We start from the raw sequence: 24,953 nt of genomic DNA, 5'->3' as shown, positions 1-24,953 counted from the left end.
GCTTGAGTCAACCCAGCCCTGGAGATAGCAGTGCCAGCCTCGAGGACAGCAGCAAGTCTGGACCTGGCCGCTGCCCGCCCCTGACGAGGGTCCACAGGAGAGGAGAGGCACCGTCTGCAGCGTGCAGAGGCATCTGTGTGACAGGTAGGCACAGCAAGACGGGGCCTCCTGCCACCCACACAGGCTCACAAGCGTCTGGCAGGAATCAGGAGCACAGGCTGGGGACGGGGAGGCTTCGCAGGCTGCTGGGTGTGTTCTGGTCACCACGCCCACCTGTAACTGCCCTCTCCAGCCGCAGGGAGGGTCCTTGGTTCCTGCCATCTGCACAGCCCTCCGGATGGTTGGAGCTGTCGAGAGTGTCCTGGGGTTTGAATTGATGCCTGTCGCGGGGCCGTTGATGGCACCCCATGGGGTCTGGTCACCAGGGTCGGAGGGCTGGAGCCAGGATGCTGGCTGGTTTGGACAACTCATTCTTCTGGACCAAAGGCAGAGGGGACCTGGTGGCACTCAGGGTGACAGGTGGCCCTGAGGGAGGCCTGGGTTGACTTGGGGTGGAGCCCCTTCAGGATGACCCCTGTTCCCCTCCAGCCCCCTGCCTGAGCTCCTCACAGCATCCGGGAGGGGGTGGGGAGCAGCCACAAGGTAGGGGTATTCTGAGCCCCACCAGCCCCAGGGCCTTCTGCTGCTGGGGCTGAAGGGCTAAGCCTCCCAGCTGGCCTTGACTCCCAAGAGGCTCAAGAGACCCCCAGCTGTGTACAGCAAAGGCTGCTGGGATTTGAACCCCACTCTGTTTTCAAACAAGTCACCCACTTTCTTTTTCTTAATAAAAGAAGACCAAAAAAAAAGTAAGAAAGACACAGTCTTCCCCCATTTCTGAATGATGCCTTCAGAGCTGGGACTAGCTGGGGTTGGAGGCCGCTCGGGATGGGAAGGTGGGGACGGTCTGTCTGCTTTAGACACTCCTGAGTTTGAGGGAATCTGATACATGTACCAAAAGGCACTTTCTTTTTTTTTTTTTTCTTTCTTTCTTTTTTTTTTTTTAAAAACAGTGCTTCTGTTCTAGGAAATTCAAGTGAAGACAGAGTGCCTCTTGCTGTCCTTCAGTGCCAGCCAGCGCTGTGGGGGTGGGTGCTCATGCTAGACAGCTCAACGTGGGGACTGGGGGGCCTCCTAACAGCACTAAGGACACGGCCGCAGGGAGTCGGGAAGACCGGCCGCCTCTGCTCAGTCCTGCTCCTCCGGCGTCCGAGCACGGCTCTCACTTCGGTCCGAAGATGCGAGGTCAGTCAATCCTCTTCACCGCCTCCATACATGTCCGCCAGCTTCTTGAATCTGGGCCCCCAGTCGTTGAGGTAATCGTAGTCTTGGTCCCCGGAACTGGATGAGTTCAGGGAGCTGACGGAGCCTGCGGTGGAGCCGCTCCCCTCGTAGTCGAAGACCAGCAGGGAGTCATAGGGGGGTGCCGTGGGGTCGTTGTCGGCAGCGCGGAGTCCCTGGGGGTCACAGACACAGAGTTAGTTAGGGTGCAGGGCGCGTTGTCTCAGCCCCGGGATCGGACGGAATGGAAAGCGAGGTCCAGAAGAAGAGGTAGGGAGGTAGGACGTTGCATAAAGTAGGTGACCAATAAGGGCTCTCTGCATTTAACTGAAGGGCATTTCCGAGTAGAAAAGGGCATTTGTGAAGATGGAGCGTGGGAGTGTTGAAGGGGCAAACTCAAATCCAGCAGCAGTCTGTGGGCAGGGGAGGCGGAGGGTTGGGCAGGGCCCGTGGCTGGAGTTCAGCTCCTCCCAACCCAAGGGCAGATGAGGGGGGTGTGGGAGAGGGGGGAGGGGGAGGGGGTGTGGGGGGAGGTGGATGTGTGGGAGAGGGTGGGGGGGTGTGAGGGTTTATAGGGGAAGGGCAGGGGGGTGTGGGAGAGGGCAAGGGGTGGTGTGGGGGAGGTGAGGGCTGGGCCATGTGGCTGAAGCTCAGCTCCTCCCTAAGGGGTCAGGCAGATGGTTCTCCAGTCTAGCTGACCATTGTCTGGAGGGAAAGTGGACCTAGGGTGGACAGAAGTCAGAACCTGGCAGTTAGTTATGAGTGTGGCACTCCCACGGACAAGCTTTGGCAGTGCCGTGGGTGTTGCTGGAGCCCCGTCCTCTCCTCAGTGCCCGCAGGTGCCACCTCCATGCCAGCACCTGCTCCTCCTGTGACCCTGGGAGAGGGTACTCAGTGTCATTCAGTATGGACTGGTTTGTTTTCATTTTTAATTTCTCCTAAGACCTATCTAACAGTGGGCTTTATTTATTTATGTATTTTTAGATTTTTCTGAAATGGAGTTTTGCTCTGTCTTGCAGGCTGGAGTACAGTGGTGCGACCTTGGCTCACTGTAACCTCTGCCTCCCATGTTCAAGCGATTCTCCTGTCTCAGCCTCCCAAGTAGTGGGATTACAGGCGCCTGCCACCATGCCCAGCTAATTTTTGTATTTTTAGTAGAGACGGGGGTCTCACCATGTTGGCCAGGCTGGTCTTGAACTCCTGACCTCAGGTGATCCACCTGCCATGGCCTCCCAAAGTGTTGGGATTACAGGCCACCATGCCCGGCTAATTTTTGTATTTTTAATTAATACAGACGGGGTTTCACCATGTTGGCCAGTCTGGTCTTGAACTCCTGACCTCAGGTGATCCACCTGCCTTGGCCTCCCAAAGTGCTGGGATGACTGACAGGCCTGAGCCACCGCGTCTGGCTAACAAACAGTGGTCTCTAAATTAATTATAGACTGGGCAGGGCAAACGTTTGGGGATCTTTACGTTTTTATTATGTCATAGATGGTAAGCGTCATGTCGTCAGAGCAGCTTCTGCGTGGGCAGTTGTAGGAATTTCATTTGTGGCCCAGAACACCATCTGCTTTGGGGAAACCTTTCTGTCTTTCTGTTGAATCACTGCCTGGGTTATCTTCTGTTTAAATCAATTCCTTTAAAGTGAGATTCTGACCTAGGCTGAGGTCTAAGTGTTGCTAAACCTCCTTTAAAATGCAGTGGGCATTGGTGAGCAGGTGATGAAACCACAGGGGCTCACGCCGGCTAGAAGCAGCACGGAGGACACCGTGATCCCTGCAGAGCCACAGGCGAGGCCAGTCTGGAGCGTCAGAGTCACTGCCCGGAGGACGCTCCCTGGGAGGAGTCTGCCCTGTTTGACTTGCTCCTCTATTCTCTTCGCCACAAAGGAAGATGGGAACGAAGACAGGGAGCTGCGCGTTTGAAGTGGAAACTGAGTTTCCCTGGCGACATTGTAAGCGATGTTTCAAATGTTTCTTGCAAAGGGGAAGATGGAAGGCTGGGGTGTGCTGTCCGTTGGACAAGTCAAGTCCCCTCCAACCCTCAAGTGTCAGGTTGGGCATGTGGTCAGGCGGCAGCCCTGGAAGGCAGCCACCTCTGTGTGGCTCCCACCTGCTGTGTCCTGATGTTTGGGGTGGGGAGGGGGGGCAAGTTGGCCTGGGCCTTGAGACCAGGCTTGGGCCTCTGCCTCTCTGAGCATCTGGGTGAGCCGAGCCCGGGAAGGCCATTCCCAGCGGCAGTGGGCTCTGTGTAAGGTTAATACTTGGAGGGCTCATAGCACCAAGTGCGCCTTCCCCGCCGTCGCCCCGCTGATTCTCCTCCTGAGGCCTGTCCTTGCTGCTGGCACCTCTGCTGCAAACCCGAATTCTTACGAAGCCCCTGCTGTGCACCCAGCCCTGCGTGTTGATCCTTCGCCTAGCCTACAGGTAGGAATCCTCATCCTTGGAAAGAGGGCCTGCTGAGGGAGGTGATTTGCCCAGGCCACCCAGCTGGAGGGGCACAGCAGGGCCTGGAACCCGGGTCCGAGCTGCCTCCTCCCCACGGCAGCCGCCGACACTGTGGAGATGGCTTCTGTTTGTGTTACCAGAATTTAATTTTTAGAGGAGACACCTTGCCTGGGACCCCCCACTGCCGAGAGGCACACACCTCATTGATGAAGTCACCGATGTCGCCTGGGTGCGGCACCATGGGCCTGATCGGGTACTGGGGCTCAGCGCCCACCGGCCGCTCATCCACGCGACGCACGCCAGGGGCTTTGCTTGGCACGTGCCCCATGGCTTCCGGCTGCTGCAGCTGGCTGAGGTCGTAGTCCTGGGGGAGGGAGCCAGGAGGAGTCAGGGGCATCGGAAGAATCCGCCAGCCCCCCTTCCGCCCTGCATCCTTTTCTGTCACCTGGGCCACAGATGCATCTGCTGCCCTGTGGCCTGGTCTCCAAGCATCCCACAGAACCATGCTGTCCCCTGCTGTGCCCCTCCACAATGCCCCACCTCCTCGCCCTTTACCCCAATCCCTTGGGCAGGGATAGGGGCTGTGCTTGGCTGTGTTCCATGGCCTGGGGCTCTCCCCGAGTGACCCCACCACCACGCTGCTCACCAACCACGTGCCCCGAGTGCTCAGGGGGCCAGGAGCTGGGCCTCCGCAAGGCACATGCCTCCCGTTCGTTATGTTCGTGTTGCGGGAGGGGCAGGGAGGGGTCTGAGCTTTAGACGGGTTTAAGGACTTGCCCCGATTCCCTGAAAGGCCAAGGGCAGACCCGGATTCCAACCAGCAGCTCTCACAGTCTACCCTCCCGGGCGCCTGGTGCACTGCCCCTGGTCAGTCGACAGCCCTCTGCACACAGCAGCATCCGTGAGTGGGCATTGGTGTGCTCGGCCAACCCGGAGCCCCCTCCCCTCCAGGGCACAGGGCAGCACTGGGCTGGGGCTGGTGGTGGGAGGGAAGAAGGCGAGGATGGGAGGGGTCCCAGGATCCCCCGTGGGGTGGGAGGGAAGAAGGCGAGGATGGGAGGGGTCCCAGGATCCCCCGTGGGGGATGCAGGTGCAGTGTGCACAGCTCAGCCCAGGCTAGATATACAAACGTGGGCAGGGTGGCCAGGCTAGGAAACTGTGCTCCCCTGCCTGGCACCTTCACTGGTGAAAAGGTTGAAACGTCTTCCTGTTAAACCCCAGGGCACTCCCTGCTGAGGCACTAGCACACGTGAGAGCCGGCCTCGCGTGGGAGGCGGGGGCGGGCCGCGGTCTCACCTGGTCCTCCTCGCCGCCGCCCTCCTCGTCGTACTTGAGGATGTTGTCGCGGACGTCGTCCTCGGGGTCAATGAGCAGCTGCTTCGTGTGGCGCTCCTTCTCTCGCCGCTTCATCCACATGACAAACAGCAGGACCGTGGCTGCGGGGGAGGGCTGCCTGTGAGCAGGGTGTGCGCACGCGTGCCTCTGTGTTTGCCATGTGTCTATGTGGGCATGTACATGCAGGTGGCACACAAAGGCCTGGATGTGCAAGGACACATCTGTGCACATGTGCGGCCCACGTGCGTGTGCATTCGAGGTAGGTGCTTCATGCGTGTCTGTGTAAGCATGCATACGTGTATCCGCAGGAGGACGTGTGTATGAAGGCTTGCACATGCGTGTGCCTGGGTGTGAACGTGTAGATGTGTGTGTGTGCTCGTGTGTTCATGTGTGTAGATGCACACAGAAGTCTGCACAGGTCTGTGTGCATGTGTCTTCATGTGTACTTCGTGTGTCTGTGTATGCTCATGGGGCGTGAGTGCATGTGTTCATGTCCATAGTACATGTGTGCCCATGTGTCTGTGCATGCATGCATGCCTGTGTGTGCATGAGTTTCCAAGGCACAGCCGCACTGGCTCAGGCCCTCTCCCCAGCTCACTGCCTGGACACTGGGCTACATTTTGAGTCATTGATTTACAAGCTCGCCCTCCTCTTGCACTCCCCTTTTGAGGAGGCAGCCAGCTCAGGGTGCCTCTCACCGCCTGGGGATGGGAGGACATGGGGGGCTGAGGGGCCCACCCACAAGTCTTTCTGAGTCCCTCTTCTTTCTGAGCAGCAGGAGGGAGATGGCTTTGTCAGAGGAGGTGGAAGTGCGGTTTTAGGCACACAGTGTCTTGGTAGGAATCACTGAGAGAGGGAGATGGACTCCCCCATATTGAAAGAGGCTCTGCCCCGGGAGGATAGGGGCCCAGAGAGGGGATCCTGCTTCCTGAGGGCCCCTGGGGTGGGGTCAGTCCAGGGCGTCGCTGGACAGAAGGGCAGCCCCACCCAGTACCAAGGGGGTCACTCAGAGGGGCTCTTTCCACCACTCAAAGGAATTGGGGTACAGGCTCAGAAGTTCAGGTGCATGTGGAAATTGAAGAGAGGTAAAGTCCCCTTGTGGGGTGGATGGAGGGACCCTCTCCCCCAAGCTGAACTGGATTCTCCCTGCCTTCCGAGGTCCGTGTCCAGGCCTGGCTCCCCTAAACAGCCTTGCTCACTCTGGACCCCTGGCTGCCTCTGCTGCAGGAAAAGCCTGGCGCACCCATCTGCAAAGCTCCAGGAGCAGGTAATGCAGCCCACGCCCCCAGTAAATGCCTGCACAAACCACTCCACTGCATCCTCCTGAAGCCTCCCGTTACCTCCCATGTCACAGATGTAACGACTGAGGCCCAGAATCACAGGTGCGCTCTTATGTACCGCAGAGGGTGAGCCCGGAGGCGAGAGGGGCGGCGACCCCCCAGTCAGGAGGGCTGTTTTTTGCCAACCCGATTAATTGGCTGTGGCTGCCTGATGTCGTGAGGAGGATTCCGAAGCTGAGTGGAGGCTTGGGAGGAGCTCTGTGGGTATTGGTGGCATCCCCCTGCCTGTGGAGGGTGAGGTGACAGCCGGGGGACGCTTCCTGACCTGGCCCAGATCGTGGAGAGGGAAGTGCAGGCGGAGGGAGGAGCCACACACTGCAGGTGCAGCTCCGTGAGAGCCTGGAGCCCGGGCCTAGTCTTGGCTTGACGGAAGCCACAAGGCCAAGAACCTTTGAAGAGGTCAGCTCCACTCTCACAGCTGGCATCCCAGGCTCATCCAGGCAGACAAGATGAGCGAGGGTTGAGAGGAGGAGTGTGGAGGAGGGGAGGCCACTCCGGGTGCCCCCCATGCACCCCACCAGGGCTGAGGTGCCCACGACTGGGCAGAAGCCGGGCAGCAGGTGGATCTGCTGTTGACCGTGGCCCCACTGCAGATGCCCTCCACTGCGGCTGCCCTCGAGAGTGGCCCAGGTCTCCTGCACGGGCCAGGCACTCAACTGAATTGGGTCTCACAGCCCTGCCCACAGAGGGTGCTCTGGCTGGGGCCTGGCCCCGGTGTTTTCAGAGCAGGGGACATCGGTGAGAATGCCTCCACCTTTGCTACAGAGACACCTCCCAACCTCTGTGGGGCTCTTTCCACTCTTGATCACACAAAGAAGCCCACGACACTGAATGGCTTTCAAAACAAGCCTCAGAAATGAAAACCGGCTTTTCAAGGGGTGATAGGTCTGGAAATGGGGAAAAAAGCAGAGTCCTCATCACTCAGATATCCTGTGGACAGGGCTCAGGTTGGTCCCTGGGGTCTCAAGTCAGCCGCAGGCCAGGTCTGCAGGAGGGGCCTGCCGCCTGTTCCGGCCTGTTCTGGACGTGGTGGGGGACCCTGTGGTTTGGGTGTGAACTGGGGAGGTGGTAGCCCAACCCTTCCCCGCCCTGCCTCCCACTGGGATCCCTGGGGTATCACAGACCACGGCGGCTGTCCATGAGGGATGATGGGAAGAGGGACCTCTGGGGTCATTTTCAAGCACCTCCCCTGGCACCGCCCCCCCCTGCCAGCCCTCAGACCTGTTGGGAACCCACAGTGGTTGTGGGAAACTCAAGAAACTACTAGAGCATGTGATCTGGGCAGAGCCAGTGAGAACACTCCACTGCTTGGCTGGTGATTGGCTCCAAGGTGTGCATGTGACCCAAGCCAGTCCAATCAGAGAGTGTCCTGGGACTTTGGATGGGGACGCTAACAGGCAGGGCTGACCTTCCCTCTGCTAAGTCCACCTGGGAGCTGCCCACAGGCGTCACAGGTCCTGGAGGGCAACAGCTTCAGGACACAGGGGCTCTGGGAGGCAGAGTGGAGCCGTGGAAAGGGGCCAGGCCATGGGAGACACCTGGGCCGGCCTGCACCTCCAGACTTGAGAGTAACGGGAGGCTCCAATTTCCCATTGTCATATGGACCAGTTCAGCTGCATTTCTGAAAGGCTCCTGACAGATGAGGCTGAGAGATAAGGGCTGAGGGGCAAATCCAGGCCCCCCTCTGCCCACCATCCCTGGGACAGGGCACTCATACCCGCAATGCCCCTGCCCACCCTGGTGCTCAGCCACACTCACTCAGCAGGATGAGGATGCAGATGAGGATGGCCACGATGGCACCGGTGCCCAGACCAGCCGCTGCCACTGCGCCAATGGTGGTGCAGTCCCCGTTGTCATCACATGGGCACACCTTGACTTTGATGATGGACGTGTTGGACAGGGGAGGGTTTCCAGAGTCTGTGACGATGATGGGGACGTCATACATCCCGGCCTCCAGGTACAGGATGCGCAAGCTGAGTTGGGCATAGTCACCTGGTGCAAAGCAACAGTAAACATTCAACCAGAGCCCGGCCCTCGCTTCCAAGCAAGACGTCCAAAGGAAAAGACTAAAAGCCCGATGGCATGGAAATCTGAAATGGCTGCCTGGTTACCACACATATATACATACACCTGTGCTACATCATTAAGTTAAAAGACATTGGAGGTTGGGCGTGGTGGCTCACGCTTGTAATCCCAGCACTTTGGGAGGCTGAGGTGGGCAGATCACTTGAAGTCAGGAGTTCACGACCAGCCTGGCCAACATGGCAAAACCCTGTCTCTAGTAAAAAATACAAAAATTAGCCAGGCGTGTGGTGCAAGCCTGTGATCTCAGCTACTTGGGAGCCTGAGGTGGGAGAATTGCTTGAACCTGGGAGGTGGAGTTGCAGAGCTGAGATTGTGCCACTGCACTTCTGCCTGGGCAACAGTCTCAAAAAAAAAAAAAGACATTGGAGACACAACCAAAAAGCAATTGCAACATGTAGGATGAAGAAATAATTTCCTGAATATATAAAGAGTTTTACCAAATCAATAAAAAGAAACTCCCCAAAGAAAACATAGGCAAAGTCATTGAACAGACAATTCACAGAAGAAACAAAAATGGCCAATAAGTATATATTAAAAATTTGCACTGGTAATCAGGATATACAAATGGAAATAATGACTGGCCTAAAGGTGGCAGAATAAAATATTATTTTAAAACAATAATGTTCAGTGTTGGTGGGGTTTGAGGAAACAGGCACTCTCCCGATGGAAGTAGACATGTTTAGAGCACATTTTCACAGTACTGCCAAAACTTGAGAATTTTGATATCCTTTTCTACCACAGATCTGCATCCAGGGAAGTATTCTAAGGAAACATATCAGTCAGGGTCCAGTCCACTGACAACCGGCACAGGAAGTTGTCATGGATGTACATGGGTAGAGCTGCAAGGATGTTCACGGCTGGGCTCATTAAAGCAGCAAGAAATTGGGAATGACTTGGTGGCCTCCTCAAGGCCAGGTGAAGGAGGCTGAGCAGCTGAAGCGTGGCCAGTGTCCCCAGCTTTGGTGGGACAGTCCTGTTGGAGGACTGTCACCCACCTCTGGTGCCCACTCTTCCAAGGCCAGCTGGGTCTCCCAGGGGCCTGCACCCCAGGCTAGTCTGACCCTCCCCGTGACCTAAGGCGGGCTCACCGTTTAGGCGGGTGATGGTCCAGTTCTTCCGCACGGCCGCCGGGACAAAGGGCAGCTCGAAGACGTAGGGGCCGATGTTGGGGTCGACGTCAGCGTCGGCCGCCGTGATGTTGATGGCGTTCAGGTTGGGCTTCTCGCAGATCTGCGCCTCCTTGGGTAGCAGCTCAGGGGCGTTGTCGTTGATGTCAATGAGATAGATCTGGAGGGTCCCGGTGCCGCTGGCCGGGGGTATCCCTGTGGAACAGACACAGGTCACCACACGGGCCACTCCTGGTACTCCATGACCAACCCACAGCTCCACACAGGACACGCACACAAACAACCATGTGCAACATACACAGGGACACGTGCAGACCCCCAGCGGGACACGGCCGGCCATCTCCCAACACAGCTGCACAGGGACTGACCCACAGCCCAGCCATGGCTCCTGACCGACACCCTGCCACATGCCATGGGCAGCCACACCACTGCGTACGGCACCTCAACAGACACGGCAGAGCACACGGCCACACCCGCAGCTGCACACACACGCACACAGCCACTGCGCACGGCACCTCAACAGACACGGCAGAGCACACGGCCACACCCACACCTGCACACACGCACACAGCGGGGTGCGGCATTCATGTGGAAACTCACAGCCACGGAGGTCACAGCCACGCACTGGGGACTCACTCCCACTGGGGAGCCAGGGAGGGGTTCTGAGGGTGCTGGGCTCTGCACTGGCCCCTGAGGGCTGGGATCCGCCCACCACATCTTGCCCCCATCTGGGACTTCTTAGGGCAAAACCTTTCCTTGCCTCCCTGAGTTTTGCTGGCCCCGCCCAGCAGAGCCCCAGGGTGCTGGAAGCCCTGAGCCCAGACGCATGATCGCGTGGAAGAACTGCTGCTTTTGGAAGTGTCTGTGAGAAAGGCAGGCGCGACCGCTCCAGATGAGCTTTGATGGAAGCTCCCTCCTGGCCCGGCAGGAGGTCTCCTTGGAGGACCCGATGGCCTCTGGCTTCAGCGTGAACGGAGGTGCTCTGCCGAGCCCCCAAGCTCCTCAGGGGCCGTCCCTGTCCCTGGGGCCTTCACATGCTCAGTCCTTGCCTCAGCCCAGGCCAGCAGTGCTGGTGGATGCAGGCCAGGTGGCTGGAATCTGGGGACAGAGTGATGCCCTGTCTGCTCTCCAGGCTTGGAGGCGGCGGCGGTGGCGGCATGTTCTGACTGTGGCTTTGCTCCTGATGGCAGCTCCTGACCTGACGTTAACAACCACGTGTTTTGACTGAGGCAGGCGAAGCATGTAAAAATATATCCCACGGGATGTCTCTTTAATCTTCTGGAAGCTGCATCAAAACACATTTAAGGTGACGCAGCGCGGCGCTACCTTTGAAAACTGCTCTGAGATGCAGCTGATGGCACGGCACGTGATCGGAGAAGCACAGACAGGTTCTGTTAACCGGAGGACTCCTGCTCCAGCCTGTGCACCCCGGCTCCCTCACACGGCGTCTGCCACGTGCGACGGACGCTCCGATGTTCCAGCTACGGCCTCACAATTACTTTCTTTTTTTTCTTTTTTGAGATGGAGTCTCACTCTATTGCCCAGGCTTGAGTTCAATGGTGCGATCTTGGCTCACTGCAACCTCTGCCTCCCAGGTTCAAGTGATTCTCCTGCCTCAGCCTCCCGAATAGCTGAGATTACAGGCATGCACCACCATGCCTAGCTAATTTTTGTATTTTTTTAGTAAAGACGGGGTTTCTTTACTAAACAACATGTTTCACCATGTTGGCCAGGCTGGTCTTGAACTCCTGACCTCATGATCCACCTGCCTTGGCCTCCCAAAGTGTTAGGATTACAGGTGTGAGCCACTGGGCCTGGCCCGGGCTCACAATCACTTTCTAATTTAACCTCAGGGCTTGAGCTGCGGCAGGGGACCCTCAAGGGGAGACGTTTCCCCTGACCAGAGCCCTGGGCTCACAGGCAGCTGCACAGCTACACAGCCCGGGCTCTGTGGACACTGGCAGGGGAGGCAGCGCTGGCTGGGGGAGGCTGGCAGGGGGGTGTCCACGTCCTGTCTTCACCTGCTATGGGACGAGCGTTTGCACAATGGCTACCCTTGTTCATGAGGCTTCACGCACAGCCGTTCCAAGAGCGGACCAGACACAGCCCCGCCTCAGGGCCTTTGCGCACAGCGTTTCCTAACTCTGTGACCCTCCGTCCCCTGCTTGCTCCTCTGCTTCCACAGCTCTTGGTCCCAAGGGCAGCTCCTCAGAGCGGAGCCCCTGGTCACTGCCTCCCAGCCGCCTGTTTTGTTTTCTCCCAGCTCTTCTTGCTGCCTGAATCATCTGCATGGCTGGTTTCTCTCCGGTCTCCCTGGGGCAGACGCTGCTGAGTCATCCCCAATATCCATTTTCTGTTTCCTTTTAATAAAATAATCGGAGTCCTACATTTCGTCTGGGATCATCACTGTCCATCTAGAAGACCCCATTTCCCAGCGCCCCTTGCAGCTGGGGGTGGCTGCATCAGTAAGTTCTGGGCTTTGTGAGCTGTGGGTGGAGGACTTGCGTGGGGCTTTCTGAAAGTCCTTAGTAGCAGACGTGTGCCCGTGCCCTCCCCGCAAGGCCTTCTGTTTGCCAGAACATGGCTGTGACGGCTGGAGCTCCAGCAGCCATTCTGGGCCATGCCGTGGCACAGTCAGGATGCCCCAGGTCTCGGATCTCCCCCTGGGCTGCCTGCCTCCAGCCTTCTTTGACGTGAGAGAAAAAAAGCCTCAATTGTGCTGCAGTTTCCTCCATCGGTATTCACTGACCCGGGTTCCAGCCGACACTCTCGGGCTGTCAGCCACGCCACAGCAGGGCGTCACTGTGTTCCGCCCACTGATGAGCAGCGGCAGGCACTCGGCCGGTACTCGGCGAACAGCAGCCCGGGCAGTCATCACGGCCGCAGCAAACAGGAGCCCATGCTGCTCTGAGCCAGGCCCTTCCTCAGTGTTCCGGTGACTCCGACTCGTTTGATTCTCAGGGGTACTAAGGCTCCCCTGACTTGGCAGAGGAGGAAACTGAGGCACAGAGCGGTCACGTCTTTTCCCACTGGTAAGCGGTAGTACTGGACTGATCTTCGGTTCCAGAATCCCTACTCCCACCCGCCCTGCCTCCATGCCTCTGAGAGCGTGCGACCCGTGGGGGGCTCGGCCAGTTCGCAGGGTTACGGCAGGTCCAGGAAGGGGTGGCTGCTTCTTGAGATGCCGGCCCATGTCCCTCAGAAAGCCCCGCGTGCTCTCAAACCTTCTTCCTGCCGTCTCTGCCCAGCCCACCCTCGCCCTCCCGTCCAGGCTCCTGAGGTCGTCTGCTGTGCCGCCTGCCCCGGGACCTTGCCACCGCCCTCTGCACTCCCAGGGCCCTGGAGGGTCTCATGCCTCCTGCTGTGACTAAGGGCCACAGGGGTCTGTGCCGTGGGTGGTCAGAGACACGAGGGCGGCACCCCCAGGGCTGCTGACCAGTGGGGCTGGGCCTTCCCCGCAGGATGGGGTCTGTGGCAAGGGCTGCCGGCTGAAAGCATTTGAAAACTGTGGACGTGGTTCCAGCGCCTCAGTTTACAGGCAGCAAAACTGAGATGCATTTCAGGTTGCAGAGGGCAGCAAAGCCAAGCCTGGGATGACCAGTGCCCTGACGCCCCTGGAGGCTGTGGGTGAGTGACGTTGGGGGGATAGACCAGGCACACCTGCGAACAAGCAAGTGAATGCTGGGGAGGGGGCAGAATGAATGACTGACATGGGAGTGGGTGGAGGGGGAGCATGGCCTGGGGGCCCCGAGATGACGCAGCCCTGATCACCGGTGTCTGCACAGATGCCCCCTCAGCCCCTCTGGGTGACCCTCTGGATGCCTGCTGGCCTCTCGGGGTCTCCCTCGCCAGCACCCTCCCTCGCCCACAGAACCCAGGACATGGGAAGGCCACCGAGACGGCTGCCTCCCTGGGGCGGGCCGCACCATTGTCAGCTGCCAGGAAGGTGGCCTCGTAGACGTTGTTTTTGGTGTAGAGGGACTCACGGTCCAGCACTGCCGCTGTGGTGATCTGGCCGTTGGTGGCATTGATGTGCAGCCAGCTCGCTGGGTCTGACAGCTTTGAGTATCTGCGGAGACCACAAGTGCAGGGGGAGGTAAGGCTGGGGGTGGGCGGGGCTGCCCTGGATCCCAGGCCTCCTTGGCCACACCTCCAGGGCCTGGGCCTGGGCCAGTGTCTCCGTCTCCTTGGAGCCCCCCAGGCCTTGTCCTCCTCTAGGGCTTCCCCTCCACGTTGGACTGCCCCCCCCCCCGCCCCACAACAGGACAGGCCACGCAGTGGCTACGGGCACCAAGCTCATCCAGTAGTGGGTGGTCTCAACTCACAAGGACCCTGTGGGCAGACGCCCTCATTGTCCCCATCGAACGGACAAGGACGCTGAGGAGCAGAGAGGGCAGGAGGTTGCTGAGTCTCATAGCTATGAGAGTGCGGCCAGGATCGGGCCGGCCTGTGTCTAGACAGTGCTGAATGAGTAAGCACCGGTCACAACACTCACGATTGATCAGGGGCTGCATCTGGCTATCTGGGACTAAGGGGCTGCGGCTCCCTCCTGGAAGGATGCCTCAGGTTGGAGATGCCCCCGACCACCCATCTGGGGGAATTCTGGGCTGTGGGTTTCATGGGGTATTTCTGGACCCTTCTGTATGGAACCTGGGAAGCTGCAGGCAGGGACGAGGCATGTCCTGTGGACCCACCTCACAGCCTGCTGCATGAACCGGTCAGGGTCCACAGCTGAAAACGTGGTCAGCACGGTGCCGGGGGGCACGCCCTCCTCCAGGCGGATCAGCTTGTGGTTTGAGGGGAAGTAGGGAGCCTCGTTGATGTCCATGACGGAGATGGTCACCCCTGCCGTGGACTGGAAGGACATCTGGATTCCGCTGGCCAGGGGCGCCTGGTTGGACACCATCACTGTCAGCATGAAAGCTCTGTTGAGCTCGTAGTCGACTGCCTGGAACAACAGATCAGGGCTGGGAGTGACCTGGCACAGCTCCCGCGGGGGTGGGCATGGGGGGACACATGGGAAGGTTGGTCTCCACCCCTCCCTGAGCCATGTCCAGCTCTTCTCTGCTCTGCTCTTTAGCCAGGAGGCCCCAAAGGGTCCCATCTCCCAGGCACCCTTATCTTCTGGCTTCCTGCTGGGTTTGGCCGATGGGAGGAGAGAGGGAGGAGGTCTAGGCCTCCCAGCCGCTGTGCTGAGGCAGAAGCTGGGCTCCTCCTGGGGGGGCTGCAGCCCCTGCTGGGTGGCCCCTCTTCCTGGCCTGGTAACCCCGTCCCTACCTTCCTCCTTTGAGCCTAGTGTGGGGAAGGCTCCTGACGTTGTTGGCCAGGGGGGCCTCACCAGTTGCAGGGGGTCAAATGGTGGCCCCTAAAAGACATGTCCACCTGGGACCTGTGAATGAGCCCTTATTTGGAAATAGCGTCTTTGTACATGTCAGTTAAAGACAGAGGCCCTCATAACAGACAGGCAGGGCTGGGTGCGGTCATGCACGCCTGTAATCCCAGGGCTTCAGGACGCTAAGGTGGGAGGATCACTTGAGCCCAGGAGTTTGAGGCTGCGGTGCACTGTGATCACACCATTGCACTCTAGCCTGGGTGACAGAGCGAGGCTCTCCAAAATTTCAAAACAGAGAGAAAGGGAGAGGGATATTTGAGACACACAGGTGCAGGGAGGAGCCATGTGGCGACAGAGGTGCAGTCTGGAGTGAGGCAGCTACAGGCCAAGAAACGGGAGAGAGGCAGGCAGTGGGTTCTCCTCCAGAACCGCCTAAGCGAGACCGTTCCTGCCGGCACCTTGATTTTATGTCTCTGACTCGCAGAGCTGGAACAGAAGACAGTTCTATTGTTGTAACCCACCTGGTTTGTGGTAATTTGTTACCGCAGCCCCGGACAGAACCATGCCAGGTCTGCAGTTCCCGTCACTGCTGCACTTGGCCCCTGCATTCACACAATTCTTTGGTGCCCTTCTGGTGCACCAGGACCCTGGCTGATAAACGCTAGAGCTGCGGTTCTGCAGTGATGCTGTATTATCAGAAAAGCTTCGCTCAAGCCTTTCTTTCACATTTTGGGGAGGGAGGGAAGTTACATGGAAACAGCTTGGGGCCCTGAGACGTTCAATGGCAAAGCTTGCAACAGTCTCACTGGAAAAAAACACAACATATTGTGTCTCAATTGCATTAAAACATTCTGCTTGGATACGTGCAAAGTAACATATGCATAAGAGTATTCATTGCGTAGTATCTGTCGAGACAATATGCTGGAAATGACCCAAACATCCATCAGCAATGGTGGGCTGCACGGCCTGCAGTACATCTGCACGGGGAGACACCTGCAGCCGTAAAGAGGAAAGACAACAACCTCTGTGTACTGAAGAGGAGAGCTTTCCAGGATCTACTGGTGGGCAAAAAAGCAACCCACATAGTGTGCACCTTTTGTGCAAAAGAGGGAGAAAAATATGATTTGTATATGTATTTGCTCATATTTGCAGAAAGAAACATCGTGAGGATAAACCAAAAACTAATAAAAATGATCATCGTTATCAGAGGGAAGGAATGGGGTCAGGGTCACAGCTGGGAGTGTGAGTTTGTGAGTTTGCTCTCTATTTCTTATCATAGAGCTTTGATTTTTTTTTTTTTTTTTTTGACAGAGTCTTCCTCCATTGCCCAGGCTGGAGTGCAGTGGCGTGATCTCGGCTCACTGCAACCTCTGCCTCCTGGCTTCAAGTGATTCTCCTGCCTCAGCCTCCCCAGTAGCTGGGATTACAGGTGCCCGCCACCATGCCTGGCTAATTTTTATATTTTTAGTAGAGGCGAGGTTTCACTATGTTGACCAGGCTGGTCTTGAACTTCTGACCTCAGGTGATCCGCCTGCCTCGGCCTCCCAAAGTGCTGGGATGACGGGCGTGGGCCACTGCACCCTGCCCAAAATGTGCTTTTGAGGGTGACGCATTCTGACAGATTTAGGTGCGGAGGATCATGAGGTCTGGTAATTAAAAAAACGTACTCCTGCAAAAAGTGCAGATTGCCACGCAGCAGCGTGCCTATCACTGTAAGATTTACACAATACCACGCTTCCATGCAATCACCATGACACCACGCTTCCACGCAATCACCGTGACACCACGCTTCCATGCAATTACTGTGACACAATGCTTCCATGCAATCACGACACCACGCTTCCATGCAATCACCATGACACCACGCTTCCATGCAATCACCATGACACCACGCTTCCACGCAATCACCGTGACACCACGCTTCCACGCAATCACCGTGACACCACGCTTTCATGCAATTACTGACACCATGCTTCCATGCAATCACACCATGCTTCCATGCAATCACCGTGACACCACGCTTCCATGCAATCATCACGACACCATGCTTCCATGCAATCACCACACCACGCTTCCATGCAATCACCGTGACACCATGCTTCCACGCAATCACACATTTCCACACAATCACCATGACACGGTGCTTCCATGCAATCATCATGACACCATGCTTCCACATAATCACCATGACACGGTTCCACGCAATCACCATGACACTGCGCTTCCATACAATCACACATTTCCATGCAATCACCAAGACACGCTTCCACGCAATCACACCACGCTTCCACACAATCACCGCGACAGCATGCTTCCACACAATCACCGCCACACCACGCTTCCACACAATCACGATACCATGCTTCCACACAATCACGACACGCTTCCATGCAATCACTGTGACACCACACTTCCATGCAATCACTGTGACACCACGCTTCCACACAATCACCATGACACCACGCTTCCACGCAATCACGATACCACGCTTCCAATCACAACACGCTTCCACGCAGTCACCGTGACACGCTTCCACGCAGTCACCGTGACACCACGCTTCCACACAGTCACCGTGACACCACGCTTCCACGCAGTCACCGTGACACCATGCTTCCACGCAATCACCGTGACGCCATGCTTCCATGCAATCACAATACCACACTTCCACGCAATCACTGCGACACGCTTCCAATCACGACACGCTTCCAATCACCATGACACCACGCTTCCAGACAATCACGATACCACGCTTCCACACAATCACAACATGCTTCCATGCAATCACCGCAACACCATGCTTCCAATCACGATACGCTTCCACACAATCACAACACGCTTCCACGCAATCACCGTGACACCATGCTTCCACACAATCACCGTGACACCACGCTTCCACACAATCACCGTGACACCACGCTTCCAATCACCGTGACACCACGCTTCCACACAATCACCGTGACACCACGCTTGCAGACAATCACTGCGATACCACGCTTCCACACAATCACAACATGCTTCCATGCAATCACCGCGACACCACGCTTCCAGACAATCACGACATGCTTCCACACAATCACGATACCATGCTTCCACACAATCATACCACGCTTCCACACAACCACAACACGCTTCCATGCAATCACCGTGACATCACGCTTCCACACAATCATGACACGCTTCCACACAATCACGATACCATGCTTCCACACAATCACGATACCACGCTTCCACACAATCACAACACGCTTCCACGCAATCACTGCGACACCATGCTTCCACACAATCGCCGCGATACCACGCTTCCACAGAATCACGATACCACGCTTCCACACAATCACACCACACTTCCACACAATCACAACATGCTTCCACGCAATCACCATGACACCACGCTTCCACAGTCACGATACCATGCTTCCACACAATCACGACATGCTTCCATGCAATCACTGTGACACCACACTTCCATGCGATCACCGTGACATCACGCTTCCACGCAATCACGATACCATGCTTCCACACAATCACAACACGCTTCCTCCACACAATCACCGTGACACCACGCTTCCACGCAATCACCGCGATACCACGCTTCCACACAATCACAACACGCTTCCATGCAATCACCATGACACCACGCTTCCATGCAATCACCATGACACCACGCTTCCATGCAATCACCATGACACCACGCTTCCATGCAATCACTGTGACACCACGCTTCCATGCAATCATGACACGCTTCCACACAATCACCGTGACGCCACGCTTCCATGCAATTACTGTGACACAATGCTTCCATGCAATCACGACACCACACTTCCACGCAATCACCATGACACGCTTCCATGCAATTACTGTGACACAACGCTTCCATGCAATCACACCACGCTTCCATGCAATCACGACACCACGCTTCCACGCAATCACCATGACACCACGCTTCCATGCAATTACTGTGACACCATGCTTCCATGCAATCACCACACCACGCTTCCATGCAATCACCGTGACACCACGCTTCCATGCAATCATCACGACACCATGCTTCCACACAATCATGATACCACGCTTCCACACAATCACAACACGCTTCCATGCAATCACTGCGACACCATGCTTCCACACAATTGCCATGATACCACGCTTCCACACAATCACGATACCACGCTTCCACAGAATCACGATACCACGCTTCCACACAATCACGACACCACACTTCCACACAATCACAACACGCTTCCACGCAATCACCGTGACATCACGCTTCCACAGTCACCACGATACCATGCTTCCACACAATCACAACACGCTTCCATGCAATCACCGCAACACCACACTTCCACACAATCACAACATGCTTCCACGCAATCACCGTGACACCACGCTTCCACACAATCACAACACGCTTCCATGCAATCACTGTGACACCATGTTTCCATGCAATCACCGTGACACCACGCTTCCACACAATCACGATACCATGCTTCCACACAATCACAAGCTTCCACGCAATCACCGCGACACCACGCTTCCACACAATCACAACACGCTTCCATGCAATCACCGCGACACCACGCTTCCACGCAACCATGGCATGCTTCCACGCAATCATCATGACACAGCACTTCCACGCAATTATGCAGGTTCCTCCTACTTCTAGGAATGCCTGGAAACTTTCATGATAAACAGTGTAAGACATTTCCACTTAGAGAGGAACTTATCTGCTGGAGGAATCAATCAGCTTTCCCCAAGAAGCATGAGGGCACCATGCCCCGCCACTGATGTGATGTCCCCACGTTCCCACCCCTCGTGAACCACCTGCTGGCAGGCAGGCCAGGCACTGTCTACAGTGGAGCGGAAAAGGCCAGTTTGTGGCTTTGGAGCTTCATAAGCTGAGGGCCACAGGTGAGACAGGAAGGAACCTGGGGTGTTCCACCCACAAGGTGCTGTTTTGAACCCCACTCCCCATGCTTGGGGCCGGCAGTGAAGCACCTGAGTCTGAACAGATCCAACCCTGCCCCATCTCCGGGGCCACCACAGCCTCTCAGGGCCTGATCTTTCCAAGCACGAACAACCACATAATCTGGTATGTCACACTCAGGACTTCTCGGCACTGCTACTGAATAAGATATTTCAGTACAAAAAGAAGAAATTTAAAAATCACATCAATAAGGCCAGGTGCGGTGGCTCATGCCTGTAATCCCAACACTTTGAAAAGCTGAGGCAGGAGGATCACTTGAGCCAAGGAGTTCGAGAGCAGCCTGGTCAACATAGTGAGATGCCGTCTCTACAAAACAAAAAGAAATTAGTTGGGCGTGGTAGCACACACCTGTAGTCCCAGCTACCCAGGAGGCTGAAGTGGGAAGACTGCTTGAGCCTGGGAGGTCAAGGCTGCAGTGAGCAGTGATCGTACCAGTGCACTTCAGCCTGGGCAACAGAGTAAGACCTCGTCTCAAAAAATAAAATTGCCTAAATAGTAGTATTGGATGAGCATGGAAGGAGAACTGAGACGGTGGCTCCTGGAAGCCCATGACTGCCTCCAGGAGGGTCTGCAGGGAGTGGCAGAGATCACAGTTCTGGTCCTGGGTCCCCACGGTCCCTGCACTGCCCCTGGGGGTGACACGCAGTCACTGCGATACCACGCTTAGGTGAGCCCTCATCCTCCCCAGGGGTGGTCTCCTTGTCCCTCTGAAGGAAGGGGTGGTCCCTGCTAGCCTCCCTGAGTCCTGAGTGAGATGCCTCGTGGCTCCCTGATGCACGCTGTCACCTCTCACTGCGTTGGTTCATGACCCCCACCCTGACTCTGCCACCCCTGGGGCAGGGGCTGTGCCCTGTACCTCCGCCTCCCCAGCGTCCAGCACAGCGCCAGTGTGGTTCATCTGTGCCCCATAGGTGCCTGGGGGATATAGGGGGTGGGCACCCCCTTGTTCACCACCACTGCCCAGGCCCATCTTGGGGTTGTGTGTGCCACACAGGAGCCTCACACCTGCAGCTGTCACCCTGCAGAACCTTCCACAGCCCAAGCTGACTGCAAGCCTGAAGGGACGCCTGATCCAGAATAACCCAGCACACTCCTCTGAAAGGTTCTACCAGGGGTCTCAGGTACCCCCAGGTCTGGCCTTGGTCCCTCTGTCTCTGGACTCCAGATGCCTCCAAGCTCCCAGCACCTGCCTGCACCCACATCGTGTTGGGGTCCCCCCCAGAGCTGTCCATGCCAACGCCTGCAGCTGCCCCCCCAGGCCCTCCAGGAGCTGGCTGGGACGGGGCCACTCATGTGGCTAGACTGTTTCATCACGTCGTGGTAGCGCTATGAACAAGCCCCTGAGGGAAATGGTCTTTCTCCCATATTTATTGGCTCATGTTCCCGGGGACATGGAATAATGCTGCGTGTCATGCGTTAAAAAATCGTGTCACCAGCCTGAGCAAGGAGGCCTTCCAGAAAGATGATTATGGCCAATAAAAGCCCACAGGAAGATAAAATAAAACACATTTGTAATGGAGAAATCAATAGGTAATTTGCTCCAGCAGTTTCGATTAGGGTGGCTGGATATACTCGCCGAGGCTCAGCATGGCTGCCACCCACACGTGGCCATGACCCTTCACTCAGAGGTGAGCAGCTGGGCGTGTGCCTGAGCAGCAGCTCCAGCACCGGCTGGGCGGAGTGGGCAGGGCCAGGTGGGGACACACCAGGACGTCTGCCCTGCTCCCCTCCGATGGGAGGCTCAGGAGCTTCCATTCAAAGTCTCACTCTGTGCCCCTGTCTTGGGGAGGAGTTGCCTGAACTGACCCCATCACTGACCTGCTCTCCCTGGAATTCCCACCTGCTCTCCCCAGAATTCCTGCCACCTGTGAGCCTCCCACAGGAAGGCCAGCTCTGTTGCTGCCCGAAGGGGAAGTGGCAGAGGCCGGTTCTTGGCTTTTTAGCTTTAAAACTGAGGGCCATGGGTAAGACGAGAAAGAACCTGGGATGAGCCTGGACCTGGGCCTTGCTCCTTCAAGATAAGATTTCACAACTGGAGGAGGGAGACAAGAGGCCGTGCTGGGCCCTGAGGAGGGTGTGATGGTAACAGATGGTATTTGGGTTTGGGGACCTGAGAGCAGAGAAGCTGTGTGCCCACCTCAGGTAGAGCCTGGGAGGTGGCAAGGCGCATTCCTCATCCCCGGCTGGTATGGCTAGGGAGATGGAATTGGGAGTGTGGGGCAGGACAGATCTGGATGACCTGCCCGAGATGCCTGTGGACTTCTTTTGACAGTGGCCGAGCTGGATCGCAGAAGTGAAGGATGATGCAGCCAGGATTTGGGTGACTGATGGCTGAGAACAGAGGTGACCAAACACCTCTGACAGTTGCCCAGGAGTGCTCTCCTCCCCTGCACAGGGCACTGCATCAGCCCAGAGCATAGACACAACTGTGTGAAAAGGGAGGCAGAAGAGATGCCAGTCTACCACTTACCACCACCTGGGGGGACCCAGCTAGAAACAGAAGCTAAGTCGGTTTAGAGAAGGAAAGAGCACACTGCTGCATTGCTGGATTTGGGGCTTCCAGTGTGTACCTGACAAAATATTTTACTGATTCCTCCTCACCATCCCCTCTGCAGACTATAAACTACTGAAGGTTGGGAGCAGTGACCTGGTCAGGTCTGCAGTGTACATACATGATATGGTGCCTGCTCTTCTGAGGGACTCAGGGGACCCTTCATGGAATTAAAGTAACCTTCATGCTCTGGGGAACTAAGCAGGGAGAATGATCAGGAGCCTCTCCCTAGCTCGGGACAGCAGTGACAATGAAGATGATGAGGATGATGATGATGATAACGAGAATGGTTATGATGACGACAGCAGCTAATACCATTGATTCAGTCCTTACCTTGTGCCAGGCACTGTGCCAGATCATTTATATCCAGGGTCTATTTCAATGTGAGTCATAAGCCTCTGGGCATAGGCCCCACAATTTGCATCATTTTATGTTTGAGGTAACTGAGGCACAGAGAGATTAAGTGGCTGGTCCATGCCAGGGGTAAGTGAGCAAAGAGCTAGCGTGGGAATCTAAGAACAGGTGCCCTCAAGATACTGGACATCTCCTGTGGGCTGGGCCATGGGGGTCCCTGCACTGGCCTTCTACCTCCCACACCACCCGCCACTCCCCAACCCCTCCCCTCCACCCCACTCCCCTGCTCTGAAAGAGAATGCCTGAAAAGACGACGTCTCTACCAAAGAACGCAAAACCAATTTTGGAAATGTTTTCTAAGGCGAAGCATCCCCAGACTAAATACGCACCTTAAACAGAGTCTAAATTGAAACTTCAGAGAAAAGCACTATGTGGAGTAAGAACAAAAATGAAAGAAAAAAGAAAAAGTGTGGTTCTCCTGTTGAATTCTACCTAGGACACAATGACCCATGACTCTTTGGGGACAGTGTGGCTGCAAGTCTGTGCTCTCAGCTCCTCAAATTTTAAAATTTATTTGAAAATTGACATGCAGTAAGAGTCACTCTCAGGAATGTTAACAAGTGTACGGAAGCACGGCCAGCCCCACGGCCAAGGTGCAGGAGAGTCCCATCTCCCTCACGCTTCTCTCATGCTGTGCCTTTGCAGTCCCTTCCTCTCCATCCACCAGCAAAGCATTGAAGGGTTTTCTGTCCCCACAGTTTTGTCTTTTCCGGGATGTTCTGCAGATGGGGGCATGCAACAGGCCACCTTTTGGTTCTGACTCATCTCACTTAGTGTGATGCACTGGAGACCCATCGCGTGTCACATGGATCTCCCGTTTGTTCCTTTTGATGGCTGAGCAGCTTCCCATTATAGGACTCGGGCTTACAGCTGGGGAGAGGCATCATGGGGTCTCAGGGCCCCTGGGCTGGGGACTGTCAGCTGGGTCAGAGTTTCATGCTGCCTCAGGAGGCCTTGGACCCCTCCTCAAGCCTCCGTGTCCCCTCCTCATGGCACTAGGAAGGTTTCAGGCTGGTCAGACGGTACCATCTGGCCTTGTCAGGATGTCCTGGAAGAGGACTGGTTTCTGAGCAGACACAGCCCAGCCAGCCCTCAGCCTCGGCCTCAAACCTGTGGAACGTTGTCCTGAACACACACAGACACCTTGGCTCAGTCAGATAGGCAGGGCCAGCGAGGAACCTGGACGGTTAACAGATGGCTTTATGGCAGAGGTAGCAGGTTCCAGCCCCAGCTTGTACAGTCCCCACTGTGTGATCCTGTCTGTGTCCCCCAGTTATGCCATCTGTGAAACGGGACAAGAATAGCACCTCCTTGGTGGGCGTGAGGACCAAGTGAGATGGGGGTGAGGATGGCACACCTGGTATCGGTGCCCAACGTCACTGTAGCTGATCACATTGGGGCCTGGCCTGAGGCTCCCTGGGAGTTTCAGGGTGCTGGAGATCTGGGGAAGTGCAGAAATAGGGACGGCGCTAGTTCTCTAGGTCATGAAGACTTGAGCTGGCTGCAGCCCTCCCCTGGCCTGGAGGGCCCCTTCCCTCCAGGTACATGCAGCAGGCGGTGCTGTAGGAACTTGGTTTGCTCCTCCTTGTGCCCAGTGGGGAAGACGGCGGCTGTGAAAAGGTAAAATGCACCCCAAGCCCCAAATCTGAAAATCTGCAGATTTTCACATCTGGGTTTCTGCTGGTGGGTGCCAGCCCGCCTGTGGGTGTGGAGTGGCAGCACCTTTCTAGTTTCTGTCGCTCTGGTGGGAGATGCGGGGTACCAGGCAGGGGCTATGTTTGTTCCCCTGAGCATGGCAGGTCTCCAAGCCTCCCAGGCCTGAGGGATGGGGCCTGCAAGATCTGAGTCGATTCCAGGGTGATTCTGCTGAGGCTGAGCCCGCACTGATCTCAGTCGATTCCAGGGTTATTCTGCCGAGGCTGAGCCCGCACCGATCTCCGTTGATTCCAGGGTGATTCTGCTGAGGCTGAGCCTGTACCGATCTCAGTTGATTCCAGGGTTATTCTGCCGAGGCTGAGCCC

The 24,953-nt window shown here is 56.5% G+C and overlaps 1 protein-coding gene across 3 annotated transcripts in view; it reads right to left on the bottom strand.

Annotated features, from left to right (window-relative positions):
- Positions 1–352: 352 nt before the first annotated feature.
- CDH4 (cadherin 4) overlaps positions 353–24,953 on the bottom strand; it is a 704,555-nt gene continuing 679,954 nt past the window's right edge. For all 3 annotated transcript variants that reach the window (XM_016938212.4, XM_016938213.4, XM_009437555.5), the window contains 7 exons: positions 14,346–14,599; positions 13,578–13,720; positions 9,613–9,846; positions 8,198–8,431; positions 5,061–5,200; positions 3,964–4,128; positions 353–1,493 (listed from right to left, as the gene is read on the bottom strand). In XM_016938212.4, coding sequence (XP_016793701.1) covers positions 1,287–1,493; positions 3,964–4,128; positions 5,061–5,200; positions 8,198–8,431; positions 9,613–9,846; positions 13,578–13,720; positions 14,346–14,599 — 1,377 coding nt within the window. In that variant the 3' untranslated portion in view covers positions 353–1,286. The remainder of the gene's footprint in view (positions 1,494–3,963; positions 4,129–5,060; positions 5,201–8,197; positions 8,432–9,612; positions 9,847–13,577; positions 13,721–14,345; positions 14,600–24,953) is intronic.

This window comes from Pan troglodytes, chromosome 21 (genome assembly GCF_028858775.2).
Source record: "Pan troglodytes isolate AG18354 chromosome 21, NHGRI_mPanTro3-v2.0_pri, whole genome shotgun sequence".
Lineage (NCBI taxonomy): Eukaryota > Metazoa > Chordata > Mammalia > Primates > Hominidae > Pan > Pan troglodytes.
Note: the sequence above shows the minus strand (reverse complement) of the source record. Positions and strands in the feature narration are given on the sequence as shown.